The 23,407-nt window shown below is 35.0% G+C and overlaps 1 protein-coding gene across 10 annotated transcripts in view; it reads left to right on the top strand.

The window, feature by feature from the left end:
* Nucleotides 1–23,407, top strand: part of PCDH7 (protocadherin 7) — a 413,338-nt gene that overhangs the window by 171,639 nt on the left and 218,292 nt on the right. For 5 of the 10 annotated variants that reach the window (XM_032853637.1, XM_032853666.1, XM_032853680.1 and 2 more), the window contains exon 2: nucleotides 22,174–22,390. The exons of 1 other annotated variant lie outside the window; for it this stretch is intronic. In XM_032853637.1, the coding sequence (XP_032709528.1) occupies nucleotides 22,174–22,390 (217 nt within the window). The remainder of the gene's footprint in view (nucleotides 1–22,173; nucleotides 22,391–23,407) is intronic. 4 more of the 10 variants (XM_032853651.1, XM_032853658.1, XM_032853643.1 and 1 more) reach the window with 2 other exon arrangements.

Here is a 23,407-nt window from a genome sequence, read left to right as displayed (position 1 = left end):
TATATGGATGACATAACTACTACTAGATTAGAAAGCAACTCCAAGAGTGAAATGCTCCAGAAACTGGGTTTCCATTTTGACTCTGCCCCTTTCTGTTTCAGTGTTGAAAGATTATTCAACCTCTCTGAAACTCAGATTCATTCTCTAAAATGGAGGTAATAATTCATATGCTGCCATATGGTTCTTGTGAGGAATTAATGAAGCAACATATGTAAAACCTCTAGCATTATACTTAGCAAGTTTGTAGGTGGTAAATAAATTATACTTATTTTTATTATATTGTTATTTTATTTTTATCATAGTATTATGTCATGCATCAGTTTTATCTTTTTATACTAAGGGTGATGTAAATCCTCTCTCTTTACAGAATTTTAAATCAATATGTATTTTTAAATTTAAACAGATTTTCTATATGAACATGAAAATTTCAGCTCAAACAATGAGTATCAACTTTGTGCCAATGGTGGCAGAGGACGCAAAGGAAGACAAATGTGTTCTGGAGAATCTTTTAGCCTATTCAGGAAGGTATACACTACATAATCAGGTGTATGTTTCAGTATTTTATTGTACCTTGTTATGCATTGATCTATAGTGTTCACAACGTGATCTCAGCTGTGTAGAGCAGTGGAAACACTTAAGTATCCTCTGTAAAATAATCAGAAAATGCAAGGGTTATTTTAAACATGAACTTAGTATAGTGCTTCGAAAGAGTTTGGTTATATGGGGCTTGCTTGGGTGGTTTAGTGGCTTAAGCCTCTGTCTTCGGCTTAGGTTCTGAACTCAGGGTCCTGGGATTGAGCCCTGCATTGGGCTCTCTGCTTAGTGGGGAGCCTGCTTCCCCCTCTCTCTCTGCCGGCTTCTCTGCCTACTTGTGATTTCTCTTTCCATCAAATAAATAAATCAAATCTTTAAAAAAAAATAGTTTGGCTATAGGAACATGTGATATATATCTACCGTGTGGTAGAGAGTATAGCTGAATTTCACAGTAGTGTCTATCTCAACCATTCTCCCACCTGCTATCACGTCATGAATGCTATTTTCCCCTGGTTATTTTGCTTCCAAGAGGAGGCAGAGCAGCACTTATTTTTTAGATAACCAGTGATAGAAGTTTGAGGAAGTCATTTTCTGTTATGCTACCTTGCAGACCATCCCAGGGCATGGAAAATACAAGCCCCACACCATTCACCCAAAAAATAAATAAATAAATAAATAAATAAATAAATAAAGTAAGGGGAATGATGCCAGTTGCCCTAAGGACTGGCTTTGGCAGTCATTAATTGTCACTTTACTCAGATTGAATTTATATGACAAACAAATCTAAATGAAAGCAAACTCATTCAAAGTGAAACTGAGCACAGGAAGGGATGTGGGCAATGAAGATACCTGTTTTGTGCAATAAACATAGCCCTAACTCAAAACCCTGTTGATGCTTAATTTTTTCCATTTCATCGAATGCACCCTACATAGAACTCTGGGCCAGTGTGAAAGGTATTCAAAAGGTCCCTTCCAATCTTGTAAGCAAGAATGATTTTCACTATATAAGCGATAATGAGTTGCAAGGGTTATTGTTTCTTTCTGAACTCCATGACATAACTCTAAATATTCTAATGACATTTTTTGCCTCTCCACTACATCATAAACAACTTCTAGCTAAATCCAGTTATATTTGCATTTTGGACTGTAAATTTGATATGCCTAGAGAGCATTTAATTTGCAATTTAGTTATATAGGTTTAAACAAGCACTAAATTCCTACTGTGAAATTGGAAACTAAACAAAATAGAAAATGCTATTTGTTGAGATTTTTATTTATTCCAATGCAGCTTAATTGCTTTTGTTGATTTGGACATCTATTCCAATGCTGAACTGACTCTCAATGTGTTTGTTTCTATAATTTTTTTTTCCCCTTGGGCTTTAACCCACCATGATGATAAAAATAACAAAATTCCATTTTTTATAAATGTTATGAACTATCTTGTACCTTGAATGTATAGTATAGACCTTGTCACTGGAGCAAGAAATGATTTTTTTTTCCCTTTTTAGTCTTACAGATGAATGATTTAGACAGTAATTTAACAAATTAGGTGTAGTAAAACCACACTAATTCTGACTAATTGTGTGGAAAATTTTAATGAAGTAGTGAAAAATTTGATAAAGGAGTTTTAAATAAAGTTTTACTTCTTCAAAATATTTACCATATCTTACAGTAATAGCTAATTAGGTGTCATTATGCTGAATTTGGATCCTACTTTTGAAAGCAAACATGCAGATTATTTGCAGTTTACAGGTATCACTTCTCAGCCTTTTGGCTAAGATCAAGTGCAGTTTACGTGTAGCTTTGAAGATACATGGACAGTGGCATGCTTTTGAACAGTTAAGCAAACACCTCCCACTTCCTCTCTACCCATCCCTTTGTTTGCACCACTAAATTGCCTTACAAACTTCCTTTTAATAGATATTGCAAATATTTAAAGGGCTTGAAGACATGAGATTGAAAAATAATTTTTCCTGGGTCACCTGGGTGGCTTAGTTGGTTAAGACGCTGCCTTCAGCTCAGGTCCTGATCCCAGGGTGCAGGGATCGAGTCCTGTATCGGCTCCTTGCTCAGAGGGGAGCCTGCTTCTCTTTCTGCCTCTGCGTGCCACTCTGCCTACTTGTGCTCTCTCTCTCTCTGACAAACAAACAAACAAACAAATAAATAAATAAAATCTTTTAAATAAAAAAGAAGAAGAATTTTTCTCATTTGTTAGTTCATTCATTCAACATTTTATGTTACAGCATACTAAATCATGACCAAGATTCAATAACTTCAAATATTTTCTCTATCCACACCAAAGTGTTGTGGAAACTTTTAAAGGTCTTTCTAAGGGAACTCCTGGTATAAAATATTTCTTTAGCTACATAATGATCTCCTTTAATTATCCATAGACAATAACTGCTTAATATAAATGTTTCAATGAGATTGTGCAAAGTTATTTTTTAGATATTAGTTGGGTATATTTCTATTTATTACAGAATTTTAAAAGAAGGATAAACCCTTATGATTTCTAAATTACTTAACAAAAGCTGTGTGAATTAGTAATTTTGTTCTTGATAGAGAATATGTTTAACCAGGCAAGCAAACAGATTAAAACACATATTAGCTGTTTACCCTTCTGAAATAAGTAATACATGTCAATATTGTACAAAAATAAAATGGGTTGTATTTACTTTTCTGTAGTGATATCATGTGAATAGTAGCAAAGTTGTCTGTAGTTTTAGTTGAGAAATCATTTCAAATTTTAGCCAATTAGTTCTATATATGTGCTTCTTGGGCAATAATGGGAAATATCTTTATAGCTTGTAGTACAATCTGCTCTCAGCCCTGTAATAATCTCCTTTACTTGATACAACTCCAGAGTACACTAGAAATGTTTTTTCTTTTCCCCCAAAGGTAGATTTGTAGTTGAACTTTAATAAGAAAATTGAGAAGTTAAGTTTCCCAATTTGTGGTGAAATAAATATACATTTAAGGTGGAGTTTGGTCAAATTGGTTTAACATGTTTCTATTTGCTAACCATAAAAGCAGCCTGGGGTAGGGGGAAGTCTGCATGACATAAATCATAAATTACATTTGAGAAGGATTTTGGTTTTTGTTTTGTTTTGTTTGGGGATTTATTGGGATCTGCGAAGGAATTTAAAAACCAGTGGAATCTGAAGAGGGTTGTAAATTTATAACTGCATTTATTCTCTCTGGGGCTCAGTTTACTCATCTGTTAAATATGGTGCCAGGCATGGGATTGAGTTAGGTCTAAGGCTGGCTCCAGTTCTGTTTTATGGTAGAGGAGAAGCATGTAGGAGCAGGAAGATGGAAGGCATCAGGTGAAGGTGAAATCAGCTATATATCTGAATGCAGTTTTTAACTCTGTAGTCACAGTGTTTCTAGAGATCAGAATCACCTAAGACACTTAAAAATGCACATTCCTGACTCCTACACCAGGACTACTAAATGTCTACCTTGAGATGGAGGTGGGGCTAAAATCTCCATTTTTCACAAATGCCATTTTTTCTCATACTGTGGTAAAGACCCAGAATGGGTTATATGGTCAATTTAGTGGCTCCTAACCAGTAATTTTAAATTAAAGAAGAGAAGTGAGCTGGAATATGTTTATATATATGCATATGCACTGAAAAATGCACTGCGTGAAGTAAAGGAAAATATTGTTATATGATACTTCCCTTTCCTGTGTGTGTGAGTGGGGGTCTGTGCGTGTATGTGCGTGATAAGAATGTGAAATGTATTTCTTACTATTGGTAGTGATCAAAAAACGAAAAAAAAAAAAAACAACTTTGAAAGCACTACCCAGGGTTCTCTTACAATATAGATTTTGAACATGGTTTTCTAGAACAATGCAAATTCTCAGACATTCCTATCCCATCCATTTTGAATATAGCAAAACTTACTTTATTAAAGAAAAGCCTTTGAGACATTGTAGTATTTCAGATTTTACAGTTTCAGATTTTACAAATCATTTTTACTTTGATTTTCTTGATATGTGTATTTTGTACAGATGCAAATTTTTTTACTGCTTTTGTTTAAATAATCATCCCTTGCTTAATCTCCCATGCCTTTATTGTCTCCAGTTCCTTAAAGTTAGATAACAAGATGCAGGTTCTTCCTGCAAAGCAAATCCATTTGAGCTGCCCTCTGTGAGGTAAGATATCTCTCATCTGCTATTGCTTTCTGTTAGGTCTTTCAGCCAGTAGGAAGCAACAGCCTGTCTGTCAGAACAAGGCTCAGCCATTAGGTCGTTTCCAAGAATTCCTTTTTTGGATTTGCCTCTGCTGTTGACTACATCCTTTGAAATCTTTCTCCTTAACTTTCCCCAGAATCTTTTTAGACTAAAACCCACTTAGCTACGACTCTATACCCTGCTGTCTTTCACCAACTCCTCACGACCTATATTTGTGTGTGTGTGTGTGTTGGCTGGCTGGAGGGGGGAGTTGGAGATGAGGGGGTAATCAATGACTGCAGTTCTTGGTATTGGTTTTTGCCATAATTAAATTTCCTGGTAATAGGTGGCCCCAACTACCTCTTTATTGCTTGCTGTTAGGAGCATCTCAAGGTCAGCCATAATAATGATGATGTTGATAATAACTCTAATACTGATAAAACAAGTAACGTGGTGAGTGTTTAACATGGTTTATATCAGTGATTCTCAAAGCTTGATGTGTGTCACAATCATCTAGGTTATTGTTTGTTTGTTCATTTGTTTACATAAATGACCAGATTCTCTGGTTGTGGGGCAGCAGGCTTTTGAGTACTTTTGAGCAATTTCGTAAGAAATTGCCATGCACACAGGCATTAGGACTCACTGGATTGTCTCACTTAACTCTCTTGGCTATACTCTGATATAAGTGTTCCTGGTTTTCTTCCACACTGGAGATTAGGAACTTAGACTTCTAGGAATTAAGAATCTTACCTTATATCATAGAGCTCCTGAATGGTAAAGCCAGCATGAACAAAGTGGAGATGTAAGAAACATTTCTGAATTTTTATTGAAATAAGAAAATTTAGGTATCAATTCCTCGTCTATTGCTATTTCCAGTTGCAGGAGGAATAGGTGAAATAATTATGATTGGAGGAGTTCATTCCCCTTCCTCAAATTTTCCCAAACCTCAGATATGCTATTCTTGAAATTTATATGACTTATGAAAGATTTTCTTCAGGCACCAAGTATTTTCATTAGGTTAAGACACTGTGTTATCTGACAGGAACAACATACCATCTATAAGGCAATACATAAATACTCTGGTTGCCATTACTATAGGTATTCACAAATTAGTGCATGGAAATTCAGAACAGAGAAAGAATAATATGTCCTAGATGGCTGATGCAGTATGTTAGCAGAATGACTTGAGATATATGGGAGAAAAGGAAAATGAAAAAAAAAAATGGCGTATGAAATGCTCAAAGAAGAAAGAAATGAAGACATGGTTTTTGGAATGCTTCATAATGCTGCCTTGTAATGACATTATATCTCAGGATTTCCTAGTCCTAAAGGTAGAATTAATATATAATCATATGGAAATAAAGTATATTGGATAGCAATATACATTTGAAACATGTTGATGAAAAATAGAGCTATCACCAGTCATACAAGACTAACTGCTGATTAAGAAACAAAACAGGTCTTACATATCTCATGATAAGTGTAGAAAACTTCATAAAGATGAATTTCCCTGTGACTCTAATGGCATATTGGTCATTCCCATACTAACTAATAAATAAAACTCCATCTGTCATCTTGTTTCTGAATAAAACCACAAGTATGGCTGATTTTAATTACAAATTACTTTCTCTAAAATATAATGTAGCTTTTAAAAAATAACACTCAAACCATTTTTCCCCCAAAGTCAATAAAGCGAATGATAAGGAGCACTTATTTTAAGCTTTTCTATAATCATTTTCAAAATGTAGGTTATCTGCCTCCAAAAATATTGAGATATTTTATGACAGAACACATAATGAGACTATTAAAATAGAACTAGTACCTCAAAAACCACATAGAGAGAATAAGAAAACATGCCTACTTTACTTAGGCTTATAAATATTTGGTAAGTGAGCACTGAGATTCCTGGCAGCCAAGGCAGATGGAAAGTAGGATGATTTCCCAGTATTTTTTAGGATCAGAGTGAATTGTCAATCCTGCTGACATGGATACTGAGCCCTATCATAACATAATTTTGGGATGTAGTCCAAGTATAAATATTCTCTAAGTTTCCCAGTAATTAAAATAAACAGCAAGAGTAGACAACAGCTGACTCATGAAGGGCAAGGCAGAAGGTTTTATTGGACTTAAAAACAAAATGCCTTAAGCCCACATAGTGAAAGGTGAAGTACTTATCTTTTCCTTTATACGTGGCTTAAATGTAACACTGAACTATAGGCGATGTCTAGTGGACTTCAAATCTGAATGTCTAATTATTGAGCCTAAAGAACCGCTGAAAAACCTTTACCAGAAGTGGATGAAATAATTGTCTTTATTCTGCTGAGGACTTGTTTTTTTGTGTTCTTCAGGTTTACTTTTAAGTTAACTCATCAGGGCCAAGAACCAGTGCTCTTGTCAATACCTATGAAGTCTCATTGTCTGTATATTAACTTTTCAGCAGTCTGTTAAGGCCAAGCTATTGCTTGGTGAATAAGAACTAACCTGTGGATGGCTTAGCAACTGTGTGACTATGGACAAGTTACCTACAGGGGCATCGGTTTCCTCATTTACTCCATAGTGCTATGCTGACAATTAAATAAGCTTTGAATGGATACATAGTAAGCAATCAATGAGTGTTAGGGAACATCACTATGCATGTTTTTAAAAGGTTTATTTGTTTATTTAAGAGAGTGAGAGCACTCACATGAGAGTGCAAATGTGGGGAGGGGCAGAAGGAGAGAGAGAGAATCTTCAAGCCGACTTCCCCCACTGAGTGTGGATCTTGACGCAAGGCTTGATCACATGACCCACGAATTCATGACCTGAGCTGAAACCACGAGTCAGAAGCTCAACCAAATGAGCCACCCAGGTGCCCCAGTTCCAATCACTATGCATTTTAAGTACACTTTGGCAACTAAATCATTAAGGAGGCTTTGTCTTCTTTCAGTATATTCCAGAAAATGTCTACTACCATTTCCTGATTACCCCCCCAGAAGGTTTCTCTTTCTGTTCATCAGTGTAAGTCTCTTACTCAGCTGTGTTCTACATCAGGGTTCTCTGTCAAACTGGGTAAAGACAACATATGCCAACCCTAGTTAATTCACAATCCTCCCATATAAGTAGTGGTCATTAAAAACCTGAAGTTTTTATTTTTTTGAAGATTTTATTTATTTATTTGACAGAAAGAGAGTATAAGCTGGCAGAGGGAGAGGGAGAATCAGGCTCCCTGCTGAGCAGAGAGCCTGATGCGGAGCTCCATCCCAGGACCCTGGGATCATGACCTGAGCAGAAGGCAGAGGTGCTTAATCAACTGAGCCACCCAAGTTTTTAGAGAGAGAGATAGAGAGATAGAGAGAGGTGCCAAAACAGTGTTGCATCTCTGAAAATATGAGTTAACTTAATTACATAGCATCTCATTGTTATTTCTTAATACATAGAATGCATATAATGAGATCCAAGGAACAGAAGCATTGGTGAGTTAAACGCTTTAATATGCTATAATATATTTTACAAACTATGGGTGACCAAAGTGTTATAATTTTGGTACTTCTAAAGTGAAAATTAAGAAATCATTGAAGCAATGTGTATAAAATGGCAGTGTATATAAACTTGTGTGGGAGGAAAGAAGTCAGAGACTTTGAAAAGCAATTAAGATTAAAAAAAGCAATAAGATATTTTATTTTAGATATAGCTCAGCAAGTATTTTCCAAATGTGAAATGTAAAAATGCTTAGAAAACCATATAATACTAGTAATAAAATATGGTTGTTCTATAACATTATTGTCTTGTGGACTTGCTTGTTTAACTTTCATATTTAAAAATGCCCCTTATGAGATGGAGAGGAGAAGGGAGTTGAGAGAAATTGGAAGGGGAGGTGAACCATGAGAGACTATGGACTCTGAAAAACAATCTGAGGGTTTTGAAGGGGTCGGGGAGTGGGAGGTTGGGGGAACCAGGTGGTGGGTATTGGAGAGGGCATGGATTGCATGGAACACTGGGTGTGGTGCAAAAACAATGAATACTGTTACACTGAAAAAAAAATTAAAAAAAAATTTAAAGCAACAAAAACCTAAAAAATAAAATAAAATAAAATAAAAATGCCCTTTATCCATAAGCTTAATAATTCAATCATATTTTCTCAAAGAAGTGATAAATGAAATAAGTTGTTCTTGTGGCATGTAACATTAAAATTATATACGGCAAATATTAGATAATCTAGGTCACATTCTCAAATCATGGCTAAAAATTAAATTCTTGTCAGTGTTTCTGGCTACTTTCTGTATTATATAAGAATTACTTTTGAAGCTTCATGTTACGGTCACGTTGTGAGTATCTTCATTTCTCTAAGTATTCATGAAATGCCAACATGCTTACTTATTATTTATTTGGTGAATTTATTTATTTCCTTTCCTCTGAAAACCTCAAGTTGTTATACAAAGAATTCATCCTCCTAAAAATTTCTTTAATATACAAACATAAAACAAAAAGGAGATAAGAAAGAAGGTAGGGGTGCATGGGTTGCTCAGTCGGTTGGGCATTTGCCTTCAGTTCTGGTCATATCCTGGGGTCCTGGAATCCGGCCCTGTGTTGGGCTCCCTGCTTGGTGGAGAGTCTGCTTCTCACTCCGCCTCAGGGTCTCTGCTCAGCAGAGAGTATGAACTTTCTCTCTCTCTTTCTCTCCCCTTCTCAAATAAATAAATAAATAAGTATCTTCAAAAAAGAAAGAAGCAGATGAAAGGTAATGTCTACAAATATGATAACTACAGTTTGGCACCAGTTAGGAATTATTAACTCTTCCAGTGTAGATTAGGTGATTTTTTACAAGTTCATGAATTTTTTTTAATTTTTTATTTATTTATTTTTTTTTTTAGTGCCTCTATCAGGTACCTAAATCTTTGATCTATAGGCAAAATTTTGGGCTCAATTCACCATGATCCTCTATAGAACACTCTACAGTGTAGGACCTGTTATACATAGGAGAAGAAATTGGACCTTTACTGCACCTTTAAAATAGAGAGGTTATCATGTGAAGTGTTTTTTCCTCAAATGTATAAGTGGACAGAAACCTAGTCTGCTTCATTTCTTTTTTTTTTTTTTTTTAATTTGTTTTGTTTGGTATTGATCTTTTCACAGTACCCAAAGAATAATAAATGTGAAAATAAGGTTAAGAAGATGATTTTAACATGTTTACCCTGAAGGAACACTTTCAACATAAAACAAGCAACACAGTGTATTTGAGTGTTTTATAAAATAAGTATAATTATTAGAATGATATGCTAATTTTCAGCATCCTATAGGTGGGGCAATCCAGGAATGGAACACCAATGCGCATTTGACTGAGGAGTCTCACCTCTTTCATAAACATGAAGCCTAAGCTCAAATGCTTCATGTCTATTTTCTTCCCACCATACATCTGATTCATGGTTAACTCTCTAAGTTTCCTATTACTGCTGTTACAAATTGTCTAAAATTTAATGGCTTAAAACTATGCTGATTTTTTTTACCTCAAAGTTTTTGAGGTCAGAAAGCCAGAATGGGCCTCCCTGGGCTAACAGTCAAGGTGTTGGTAGGCAGTATTTATTCTGGAGGCATTAGAAGAAAATCTGCTCCCTTCTTTGCCTTTAAGAGCCTCCAGAGGCCACCTGTATGACTTGGCCTGTGGCTCTTTCCTCTCTCTTCCAAGCTACCAAAGGTGAGTACAGTTCTCACACTGCATCATTCTTATATCTTTTTTTGCCTTTCTTGTCTATTTTTTAAGAATCCTTGGGGTTACATTGGGCCCACCCAGGTAATCCAATATAATCTCCCTATTTTAAGGCCAGCTGATGAGCAATCTTAATTCCATCTGCCATTTAAAATCCCCTCTTGCCTGTCAGGCCATGTCTTCACAGTTTCCGGGATTAGGATGTGGACGTCAGCAGGGTCCATTTCTCTGCCCACCACACCCCCTTCCACAGATTTCTCTGGAGTCCCTTGACTTGCACTGAAGAAGGAAAGTTACCATCTACTGACCATGCAATACATTTTTCCTTACGGACACTGGTAGTTTCTCTTTTTACTAAAGTGCAAAGAAACAAGGTGAAACAAGTAAGCTGGCAGGGATGGCAGAGAAAATGCGTTCACCGGGCTAGCAGAAGGTTCACCTGTATATCAGAACCTCCTGGCTCAAGGGTCAGGTTTCAACTCAGTTTAATAATTAAATGCCTAAGTAACACTTCAGAGCCTTACTCACTTTGTCTGTCTTGATTCCTGTCAGACATTTTAATGCACCCGGACTGTGGAAGGCTACTTAAGGGCACAACATTCCATTCTGTAGAAAAGGAAAAGTAAATGTTTTTAAATGTATATAGTTTCTTAAACAGATTCACCAGGTGCAGTTTGGATGAAATGTCTACGACGGAAAAGGAAAAAAGAGACAACAATCCAGAGCATCTGTTTGAGTGCCTCGGAAAATGCACATTTCATTTTCATTCACTTCACTTTGGGAGAATTGAGTCTGGCGCGGGCGAGGCAGGCTTCTCTCTGCGCTTCTTAGCTTCTGTGTATTTTAGGAGGTAGCTTTTGAAAGGCTGTTTTTCATCTTTGTTATTGTTGTCTATTTGTTCATTTTTGATGTTTTAGTAGCTGGAAGCCTGGGCAGTTTTCGTTCAGATCCACTTGGGTCTTCAGCGCTGCTCCCTTGCACCGCTAGAGTCTAACTCCAGCTGTGTGCCATAAGACATAGGTTTATCGACCTCATTCAGCTGCTTCTGGAACTCCATAGGTGTGTAGAGTAGTCATGCAAAGCAACGGAGTGGCATGCGAAGTGAGCTTTTGATGATTATCACAATAGCAAAGGAAAAGAAAAAGAAAAAAGAAATCTCTGCTTGTATTCTGAGTGCTTTGCTGTGATTAATCTACACTTACCCAACTGAGCTTAATGCCTGAATTTGCAGCATGTAGATTTTTCAGCACAGTGGTAGGCACAAAGCAAGTTCTTAATAAGTCTTTGTTGGATTGAATGCCGTTTTGAAGATAGTATTTTTCTCATTAGCTGCTTGTCAATATTCTCTTTTCCTAACTAGGACTCCCTCTGCTTTCCTGCTTCTCTGTCAGTGTAAACATGGAAATTCACAAGGACTACTAGGGTCTTAAACGAAATGGGAGGTGTAATCCAATCACCGCCCAGCATGCGTCACCATCCCATTTCATACTAACCTTGCTAACCTCTGCTATAGGAATCATACCTTTGGAGAGATGAGTGAGATCTCACAGACTTTAGCACACAGTAGGAGCTCAACATTTTTAAAAAGATTGATTGATTTTATAGAGAGAAAGAGAGAGAGAGAATGTGTGTGTGAACGTGGGGAGCAGCAGGAGGCAAAGGAAGAAGAGAGAAGCAGACTCATACTGAGTGCAGAGCTCCACGTGGGGCTCAATCCCAAGACCCTGAGATCATGAACTGAGCAGAAATCAGGATTTGTTGGATTCTCAACCAATTGAGTCACCCAGGCACCCTGGAACTCAATGTTTTTATGTGGTTCAGTGAAGAAGGAATCACAGGAGAGGTGGTTTCAGAGGATAGGGAAGAATTAGGCAAACATATTCCATGGAGCTGAGATTTCAAATGAATGTCTCTACTTTTTCACAAAAATGGCAAGCCTGAGGGAACCATACCATCTTTGTAGCTTTTCATTAATGTAATTGACTAAAATGTTTGATTATTATGCATATTTTGGTTCATGATCTTTATTCGCTGAGTAAATGCATTCCAAGATGCATTGGTATTTGCCTGCAGTGTTCTAAGGAATTTCTTAATGGGTGAGCAAAGTCTACTTTAAAATCACTGAATTCAACCATTTATTCACTCATCCAACACACCTATCTTCTTACAGTTTCAGAGAATTAAAGAACTGAAAAGATATTAACTATCATTGGCCACAGCGTCTTCATTTTAAGGTTGACGATGCTAAAGCTGAAAGATTAGTCTTTTCCCCAGACTTCACACTTAATATCAGAGCCAGTACTTGAATCCAATTCTCCTGATTCCTCCATTCAGAATTATTTCCAAAAAGGACAAGAAATAGCAACACAGGTTAATGAATGACAATTGAATATAGACTATATTCAAGGCACTGTCATTGAAACAGAGGTATAATGGATAAACAGTGTTTATGAGGGCACACTAGTCCATAGTGACATTTAAAAATGTTATGACAACAGAAAAATTGTATTTTTTTAATTTAATTTTTTACACTTTTATATGGTTGAAAAGAATTTTAAGTAACATTTCACAGAGTGGGAAAATTATATGAAGTTTGAATTTTCATTTCCATAAATAAGGTATTATTTGAACATGGCCACACTCATTCATTCGTCTCTTCAGTGGATCTTTTTGCACTACAACAGCAGAGTTGAGTTGTGGCAGAGACTATGACCTACAAAGCCCAAAATATTTACTTTCTGGCCCTTTACAGAAAATGTTTGTTAATCCTGGGCTAGGTTTAATAGAAGTCAGCAAATAGAGCAAAAGATGGGTCAAGCAATTGTGTTGGCAATATGGAGGATCCACAACTTGGTTTTAGAGCATAATATCTATTTTTGGAGTTTCAGGGGGAAAAAAAAGTTTGCATGAATTTACTAAGAATTATAGGCTTTGGCTATTCTGTTTCCTTTTAGTTTTCATTATAGGGGAGAAATAGGAGACCTGTTTGTATTTTAAGTCTAGAGTAGTTCTTGCAGTAAATACTGAAATTCATTATTTTGTTTCCACTCCCAAAATAAGAATATAGTATGACCCAGGTAGGGATGACATGAGGAGAACTTACAGCCTAAGTAAAATAAATAACACTTTTTCCAGTACATAGTGGCTACTGTTTTAATACCAACAATCATTGTTCCTTTGCAGTATTAAGTATTTTGTAATCTACTGGACTAAGAACTACCAAGTATCATCTGCATTCTTAGTTTTCTGTGGAACAAATAATACTGTCAAACATGAAACTGCATGCAAGTCAAAAGAAATAAATGCAGTTAGTTAACTTCTCTTTCCCCAAATGAGTGTTTTAATTAACTAGCCCAAGTGTTTCAACATGTTTCTTTTTAATACCCTTTCATCTGCTATTGACTTGAAAGAAAGAAAAAAACGTTTGAAGTATGGAAAAATATTGAGATGTGAGCAAAAGAAGATGCCCCTAAAAAGTTTAAAAGACCTGATTAAGGTTTCTTTGAAGGTCCTGCCAGATATATTCCATCTAAAGTGCTATGGAATCCTAGATATGTTTGTCCAGTAGCCACTGACGTCAGTTGAGAATGTTTGCAGATTAATCAAGTACCTGTGCCTTTGCAAGAAAAGATCTCACGGTCTTAGATAGATCCTCTTTAAAAATAAAACGTAGTGTTCCTTATGAATGCTGCAATGTTCTGCTCCATGCCTGTTTCAGTGCTTTATGACTGACAAAGAGAGTCATTAGAAGTCTGTTTGATGGACATAACTAAGTGAATCGGAAAAAATAAAAAAAAGCCTTCTCAGCCCATTCAGAAGTAATTGATGTGACTGAGACAGCTGTATGTGAGTTCCAGATAAGGAGACGATTTATGAAGAAGCTATTGAAGCTAAAAAGGAAGGTGCAGATTTAAAGTTCTCCATAAAGTTGTCTAAGACACAGAGCAGTATTCAATAAGGAAAAAGATTTAACTTGAAGTTCTTTCCACTGGCATCCCTAGTGTCCTATCTGCTTGGAAATAAAATCCCCATAAATGTGGTGTCACTAGGTTATAAGAAATGAACTCCAAGGGAGAACTTTCTGCACTCTTACCCCAATGCTATGTTTTTCCTTTTATTGTAAGTAGTGTATATAACAGGATATTCCTGAAGTTCACCTTCATGGTTTTTCCCTTTTCTAAAATTGGCCACTGTCCGATCAAAGAAAACCCTAAGTATTTATTGTGTGGGTTGTAACCAGGAAGATTTTGCTAATGTAGGCAGAAGGCAAATATTTTGAGTTGTGTCTGATTGTGGGACATCATATATGCTTTCATGATATGATAGTCCCCCTTTTAATCGATCTAACAATTAAGAATGAGTAAAAACAAAAGTTTTATTACTATCATGTATTTGTAAATATGCATGTGATCTCTGTTGTTTTTCTTAGAAACTATCAATGAGCTTTCTCATGAAGATTTTTTTTTGAACAGGTCTCATCTAGTAATGCCATATATATTTGACAGTGATTGTATTCTGAAAACAGAAGAGCACATTAGTTAGTTTCAAGACTAATGTTCTCAAAGTTTCAGGTTATAAAGAGTACATGTGGGATGCCTGGGTGGCTCAGTGGGTTAAAACCTCTGCCTTTGGCTCAGGTCATGATCCCAGAGTCCTGGGATCGAACCGCACATGGGGCTCTCTGCTCAGCAGGGAGCCTGCTTCCCGCTGCCCCCCTGCCTGCCTCTCTGCCTACTTGTGATCTCTGTCAAATAAATAAATAAAATCTTAAAAAAAAAGAAAGAGTACATGTTCTTATGTCAATACATTCAAAAAAGATGTGATTTGATAGGTCTTTAAAACTTAAAAAATTAGTGATCTGCAAGATAAAATAAAAATGAGATAGTTGTACTTATAGTAAAATTTGACATCAACTTTCTAGATAGCTAAATTCTTTTTTTTTTTTTTTTTGAAAATTGCTTCAATCCTCTCTTTTATGAATGTGAAATGCATTGACTTGACCTCCTTTGAACCCTCTGGATAAGAGCAGGATGAAATCTGGTGGTAGTTCATATTTGAAGTAGAAATTGTGATAACATCTCGTGTGACCTGTAAGCCTAGACTGCCTAGATTTAAGTTTACTGTTTGATAATTTGCATTATCAAGTAAGCAGATCAATTTTATAAAGAATAATGAATCAAATGCTCACCACATTTTCCCCTCATGAATGCTTTACAAAACCCTTGCAATAATGTCTTTAGATAACAAGCCTTAATCTATAGCCAAAATATGATCTAACTCCTTTCCTCATCAAGCAGGCTGTATTTCTCCTAATCCTAAATATACTGATGTATCAGTTTTAGCATCTGCTCACATTTTCCAGAAAAGAAAGCATCGAAAATATTAATGAGCAAATGTATTTATTGAATGCTACATTGCGAAACCCACAGCACCTGACTTAAATCCTTAATTGCTGTGTTTGTTCTTTCCAGTCTGTGTGATTAATTTTATATGGAAATGGTAACTGCATTCACACATCTCTTACAAGGGGCTCATGATCACTTCCAGTGAATTTGGGAGAGAAGAAAGAGGCAGCCATTCTCAGCCCCCCCACAGTAGGCAAATTAGAAGATAGAAGACATCACCATTAACACTTCTGCCTATTTCCCAAGTGAACTCTAGATTTTCAGAATACAAAGTGAATAAAGTTATACAAGAATGGAGAATGTTTATTCTAAGTCTATAGGACTTTAAAGCAATGCCAACCTGAATGTACTTCTATCAGCTGGAGCCTGGGATAACAATGAAGATACACTTTATGCCCAGAATTGCATATTATCTGGAGTTACCACTGAATATATTTGTAACAACTTCTAAAATATTTGAAAAGTCCCTATAGTAGGGTGTGTCTTCATTTGAAACTCTTCTCTGTGTCAAAATGGGGACAAAAAATAGTTGATAAATGGCATTCCAAAATAAGTGACTGTAGAGATATTCATGCCCAATTGATGATTAGATGCAAATACTTTTTGAAAAATTGGTGTCATCATATGTACATATTTGTTTTACAAATAACTTGCATATAGGACAGTAAAAGCACTGAATTAATAGTATAACTAGGTTTGAAATTTCATATGAATTTTTAAAATTCCATTTAGAAACTTGGTGACTTACTGAGCCAGCTTTATATTTAAAAAACAACAACAGCAAAACATAAGCAGACAAGGAAAAAATAAAACAAAACCTAAAACATAATGGGAAATATCACTCTAGTTATATAGCTGTGGCCTGAGGTATGATACCTTTTATAGTATATGTCTTTGAGGGAGCTTAAGGCTCTTTTTATAAACTATCTCATCATTTCTCGGAGAATTTAAATTAGTAAGGGGAGGTATTATTAGCTCCATTTTACAGACCTTGAGCCTAAGTCATAAGAACCAAAGTTCAGCTAACTTGTCTGAGGTCAATAGCGAATCTATAGGATTGTTTGGAATAAAATTTTCCTTTTTCTATTATTTCTAACATAACATTTTTCACACACACACACACACACACACACATACACACACACACACAAAATACATGCAATTACCCAACATGTTTTACTGTTTACCTTACCTTTGTAATTTTATTTTATTTTACTTTATTTTTTAAATTTTTTAAAATTTATTTTCAGCGTAACAGTATTCATTGTTTTTGCACCACACCCAGTGCTCCATGCAATCCGTGCCCTCTCTAATACCTACCACCTGGTTTCCCCAACCTCCCACCCCCTGCCCCTTCAAGCCCCTCAGATTGTTTTTCAAAGTCCATAGTCTCTCATGGTTCACCTCCCCTTCCAATTTCCCTCAACTCTCTTCTCCTCTCTAACTCCCCTTGTCCTCCATGCTATTTGTTATGCTCCACAAATAAGTGAAACCATATGATAATTGACTCTCTCTGCTTGACTTATTTCACTCAGCATAATCTCTTCCAGTCCTGTCCATGTTGCTACAAAAGTTGGGTATTCATCCTTTCTGATGGAGGCATAATACTCCATAGTGTATATGGACCACATCTTCCTTATGTAATTTTATTTTTAATTTAATTTTTCTCTTAATTCTTAGTTTACTTACCTTCTCTGATTTCATTCATTCCCATTGTACCTTATGTTATGAGGCTTTTTGCTTCTGTCTTCAAATATTTACCTTAAGGCAAATGCTTTCAGTAACCATGAAGAAAAAGATAAAAATGAGCATAAATAGATAAAACTCTTTACACAAATCTTTTTCTTTTAACTGCAATCCTATTACTCTCTTATGTCATGCTTTAAAAATTAGGAGTCTGTTCCCACTTGCTCCATTTCCTCATGTATTTACAAATTGATCTTTTACTTCCTTTGCTCTAATCTCATAGAATTATTCTTCACAGTTTAGAGATTTTAAGGTAACAATGACCTTCTAATTGTTGAATCCTATGGGTATATGGTAATCATAATCCCTCTCCATGTCTGTGATGAATTTGATCATATAAGATTTTCTTTCTTTCCAAAAATGATCTGCTTCTAATCCTTCCAAGTTTCAAAAGTTCAAAAATCTGTTTTTCTTATCAACCCCCCCTTTTTTTTTAATATTTTGCTGCTGCCCCCAAATATGGAATCTATAACTGATCCTTCAAATATATGTTATCTATCAAAATTATTTTAGAAGTCTCAATCCACAACCCCCTCCTTTGCAATGCCTACCCTAAATCCTAAGCAGTTTTCTTGGCATTTTGCTAGATCAGTTTCATTGGAAACCTAATCATATTCTATATTATCTGTTTCTATATGCCTATTTGATTTCGGATTTCTTAAATTTGTAGAACCATTGTTGGGACACTCGCAAAACCCTAAGAATACGGTGAAACAATGTCTAAATCCAAACAGCTATATGTTAGAATGGCCTTGCTGCCCTTTGCCATTGCTGCTTCTCCAAAGTTCACTGTTTCCTAGCATAATTCTCTGCCTCCAACATTTCTTCTTCCTACTCTTTTGCACAACACTGTCAAATCATGTCTTCAATCTCATTCATTCAATTAGATCATTCATTTCCTCCCTAAAATCTTTGATTACCACTCCCTCTTGTGTATAATTGTCACCGATTTTCCACTCAATTTTTGGAATGCTTTTCTTGAAGACCCCTTTATTGCATTTCTTATTTACTTTTTGAACACATCCTCACAATTTCAACGTGCTAGAAGACTGATACTCTTCCTCATCCTCTTGTGCTTTTTTCTTCTTTTTCTTTTTCTTGAAAAAGACCAGTTTGCCTTTGCAAGACAAGAAACCATTCATTACTCTGAACAGAAAAATAGAAAGCTCAGATAGCTCAGGTCACAGCAAGTCTTCATGTCCATACTTTTGCATCTCAAGATGGAGCCATGGTTCTAGTTACTCTCCAGGAAAACACTATCCATGAGCGTTTAAGGGACCACCTGGCTTTTTGGTATAGTTTGTTTGTTTGTTTGTTTGTTTGTTTGTTTTTGGCTGCTTTCATTTGTAGGGTTTCTTCTTCCTCTTTCTTCAAATAAGTCCCTCTTCATTACCCAGAGGGACTTTACAAACTACTGATATCCAGTCCCACCCGGAACGCTGATTCATTGAGTCTAAGTTGAAACTGTGTCTTGGCTTTATGTTTTTTCACAAGTTTTCTGGGCCATTCTAAGGCACATCTAAGTTTAGGAATCCCCACATTAACCACTCCAGAGTACTAATAACAAACAGTGATAGTTACATATACAATGCAAATCCATTCTCTCTGTCACGTCACACAGTCAACACACTACTTTACATTTCTTATTTAGTCAGCATTTCTAGAATATATAAATCATGTGAATTATGTATCTTAACTTCTGCTATAAAATCTATCTTCTCAATAGACCCAATCTGATGATGACTGATGGTATGTAAATACTTGTCTGTCTGCCCATCAATCTGTCTCTCTGGCTCTACCTAACATCTATCTATCTAGTTTGTATCTGATTTACCATTGGAATCAAAGCTTAACCCTTGCAACAATGAGTTTTCCTTCAGAAGTTAGGATTCTACACTGACTTGTTCACATTGCCAAATCAAATACTTTGCCCCAAGAATTTTATCAAAATAGAGCTTGAGATAGTAATATAATGCTGACATCGTATTGTTCAATTCTAATGGAATTATTTTAAATGTTGTTAAAAATGATGGGGTCTTTCATGAGCCATTGTCTGACATTCTTTATTTTGGATTTTTATTATGAATTATTTTTGTTTCATCCATTACATGTTATTTTTTTAAAAAGCTTTTCATACAAAATGAAGCATTTATGAATCTAAATATTTGTTGTTATATAAATAGATCTTAGCATTTAAAATTTATAATAACTTTTCTTTCATCGTTAAATTTAATATGCAACCTAAAATAATTTGTGGAAATTAAAATACAATCAGTATAGGGTAAGAAATGAAGAAAATACACAGATTCATAGAAGTTGTTATACAGTACATGAGAGAAAAAATATTTTATTTTTGACATTTTTCACTGCAAACATAACCTATCACCTTTGTGCTGTCCTATCACTACTTTTGGTGGAACTAGCATTTAATCACAGGTTCTGAGTTTACTACCTTCAGCTAAACATCACCCTCTTTTCTATTTTTATATCAAAATGTAACAACATTTCTCATAATTTCTTATTTTTTCCTTTGTCAACTTATTGACAAATTATGTGTTTCTGTATTCATTTTGATCATTCCTTTTGGGTTAATGAAGACTGATTCTAAAAGATTTGAGAACCATTAAAATAAAATCAAGAACAGCATTTGATCCTCCTTTCTCCCACTCTCTTTCTTTACATGTGTATATTAACCCATTGCTGTGTCTTGAAACGATATGTCTGAATAACCAATGGAGTGCTTTCCTAAATTCAGTATTGTCATTTAAAGCTCATTGTTCAGTAGTATTTACTGAGTGTCTTCTGTATGCAGAGCAATGTGGTTTTAGGAAACTATCAGCAGCCTTGTTTCTTAGATGAGACTGAAGAAATCCAGATAATTTGCTGAGAGTGATAAATAGAAAATAATTAAAAGAAAATATGTGCACATAAGATAAAGCATAGCAAATACAAATTAATTTTTATATTTACTTGTATATATGAAACGTCATACTACTGTAAAGAAATGTGAGAATTATTAGTTAAGTAAGATTACTGTTTCTAGAATTTATTGCCAGTAAATATGGGGCCATGATATATATATACTTTTTGTACTAGAAATATTTCATAATTGTTTTACTGCAGTTCCAATTCAGTGAAACATTATAAAGAAGAGAATGTGCTTTGAATGTTTTTCCCTTACAATAAGATTCAATGGTTTTAAAAGATTGATTTTGAACTAGAATGAATATAGAATTTTATGATGTTTGTATACTCCAAATAAATACATGAAAGAGAAGGTACTGGTTAAGAATGCCAATAATGGACAATATCCCTGGCAAGTCTTCTGAGACAAGATACAAGGAAGATTTGCAGAAGCATGTGTTTTTCTGTAGTAAAACCAATTTTTTAAATTTGGAGGAAATTCCATAACTTTTCATAACTTTCCCTTTAATGACCAACATGTGTAGATTATCATTAACACTTTAAAAATAATCCTGATCCCAGCTGTGACTAGTAATTTGTACCATTAGTATTCAAGTTATAAAAGTGCAGAAAAGGTTTTTTACCTTTCTCACTATTTTCTGGCAATGTTAGTTTTATGCTTTATATTGAAAAGAACCAGATGAGTTATATGTTTAAGAATTGCTATTTTCAAACAATGTAAGAATCTTTAATGGATATAACTATTTCTAAGAATAATCTTAGATAGCTATTCCAGAAAATTTTTGTATTTTTTTCCAATTATTATGTATGTAGCACTATCAATGCATGAGATCAGTTTGTTCTCTGAATGAGACTAAAGCTTTCAATTTATTTTGTAGTTACAATAATCTGTAAATTCCACACATAGTAAATCTTCAGTGCAGCCGACTTCAGTACCATAGTAAATTGTGAGATCGAACTGGATAAAAATATGCAACACTTTAAAGATACAATTTAAAGACAGTATATGATGTAACTTTTTGTTTTTGAACAAACTGTAAACAGTCATAAGCGCATACAATTAAGCTTTTTGGTTTATTTTGTATTCCCTGGTTAAAGAAAGGTTTATCTATTATTTTAATACCACCTTTATAGTTTTTAGTATGATTGAAGTAAGAAATATATTCCTGTTTTCTAGCACTGCATCTAAATTCCTATTTATCACTTGTACCTTAAATAGTTTAATGCACCTGTCGGAACATTCGTTTTAAAACCATTATATCATATAGACAAAGTTTTTAAAGCTGAAGTTTTAAAAAATGAATTCTTGCAATGATTACTTCAATATTTATTGCCTTCCCAAATCAGTGACACTTGTTTTTATAGAGTCTATTGTGAAAAGCATATTTGAAGTGACGACTACAGAAGAAGGTTGACTATGTGGTACTAACATAGATTTAAATGTGTGTTTTAGTGAAATTGCTTTTTTCTTATCTCTGTTTCAGAAGGGGAATTTCTCGTGTTTTTTTTTTTTCTCCATAATAAAATCTAAGTTCTAGGCCTTGCCTCAGATAATGCAGTTAACGAAATAGCTTTCCACATCTCTAAGCATTTTGTATTGAATTAGTCGTCAGTAATCCTTGATGTATGTAATGTATGTGTTTTTTAATAAGATCATTTACAATCTTATATTTTAGTGACATTCAGAATCTTTTCTTTTGCAGCCATTTCGTAGAGTGACGTTTTCTGTTGTGAGTCAGCCTCAGGACCCACATCAGGGGTCACTGCAGAGTTGCTATGACAGCGGGCTGGAGGAGTCAGAGACACCAAGCAGTAAGAGTTCATCAGGGCCAAGGCTGGGTGCCCTTCCACTCCCAGAGGACAACTATGAAAGGACCACGCCGGATGGCAGTGTTGGTGAGGCAGAGCATATGGAAAATGGTAGGGGCAAACACAGCATCCACACACATAATCACGCTAGTGAGCCATAATAAGTAAACTTGCAAGGGTCAGTCTAAAACCCAAATAAAATAGCTGACACTAAAACTATTTTATCTAAAAAAATAAATATTTGCTAAAGGACAGAAATGCCAAATAAAGGAACATAACCTTACAGATAAAATTCACCGAGCTTGCACCATCATTTTAAAATAGCCTGTCAGAAATAAACACATTTCCAAATAAATCAGAGTAGTACCTGCTATGAAAAAAAAAAAAAAACCTAAATTAATTCATAATACCTAAACAATAGCCACTGAGAAAGGTCTTGTGTTATTGTTTTCTTCTATTCATTTTTGTCATGCAACTATTTCTTCAAATGCAATTGTCCAGCCTTAGTGAAAGGAAATGACAATAAACACACCTTGCTCTTTCTTTTCCTAGGTATTTATTAAAGCATTTGTGAACCTCTCTTTTTGAGTGATAGCTGAAATGGAGTCAAACAAGGAGAACAGTGTTATCTTATTCTCCAGAAATGTATTGTAAATCCTATAAGAACTCCCTTCTCATTTAAGTATACATCGTGTTTTTTTTTTTCTTTTAGTTTTGTACAAGGTAAAAAGAAGAAAGCAAATTTTAGTTCTATATGTTCCTATCCTGTTGTGAAATGATTCTCATGAGGACCACAACAATTGGCCTCCTATACACTTTCTTTTAAGTTATAAAGTTAGATTGCAAATAGTATTTATAAATCTTTTCACACTTGTTTATGTTCCCCAAAACAATTAAATGATGTATTTTTTTGGATTTCAGGTTATAAGTAAATGCCTGAGGAGTAGGCTTGTGTGAAATAATGGAATGGTAAAGTTTATATCAATTTTATTATTATTTCAAGTGTAAAAAGAGATTTGGTTATATGTAGGGGAAGGAAGGGGAATCACGCATTTTATCTCCAGTGAAAACTTGAAATGGATTTGTCTTTCACCATCCCATTCCCCCAACTGAAATAAGACATACCAA

The sequence above is a fragment of the Lontra canadensis genome, unplaced genomic scaffold (genome assembly GCF_010015895.1).
Source record: "Lontra canadensis isolate GAN:19392208 unplaced genomic scaffold, GSC_riverotter_1.0 scaffold1, whole genome shotgun sequence".
Lineage (NCBI taxonomy): Eukaryota > Metazoa > Chordata > Mammalia > Carnivora > Mustelidae > Lontra > Lontra canadensis.
This window is presented reverse-complemented; position numbering and strand designations above follow the sequence as displayed.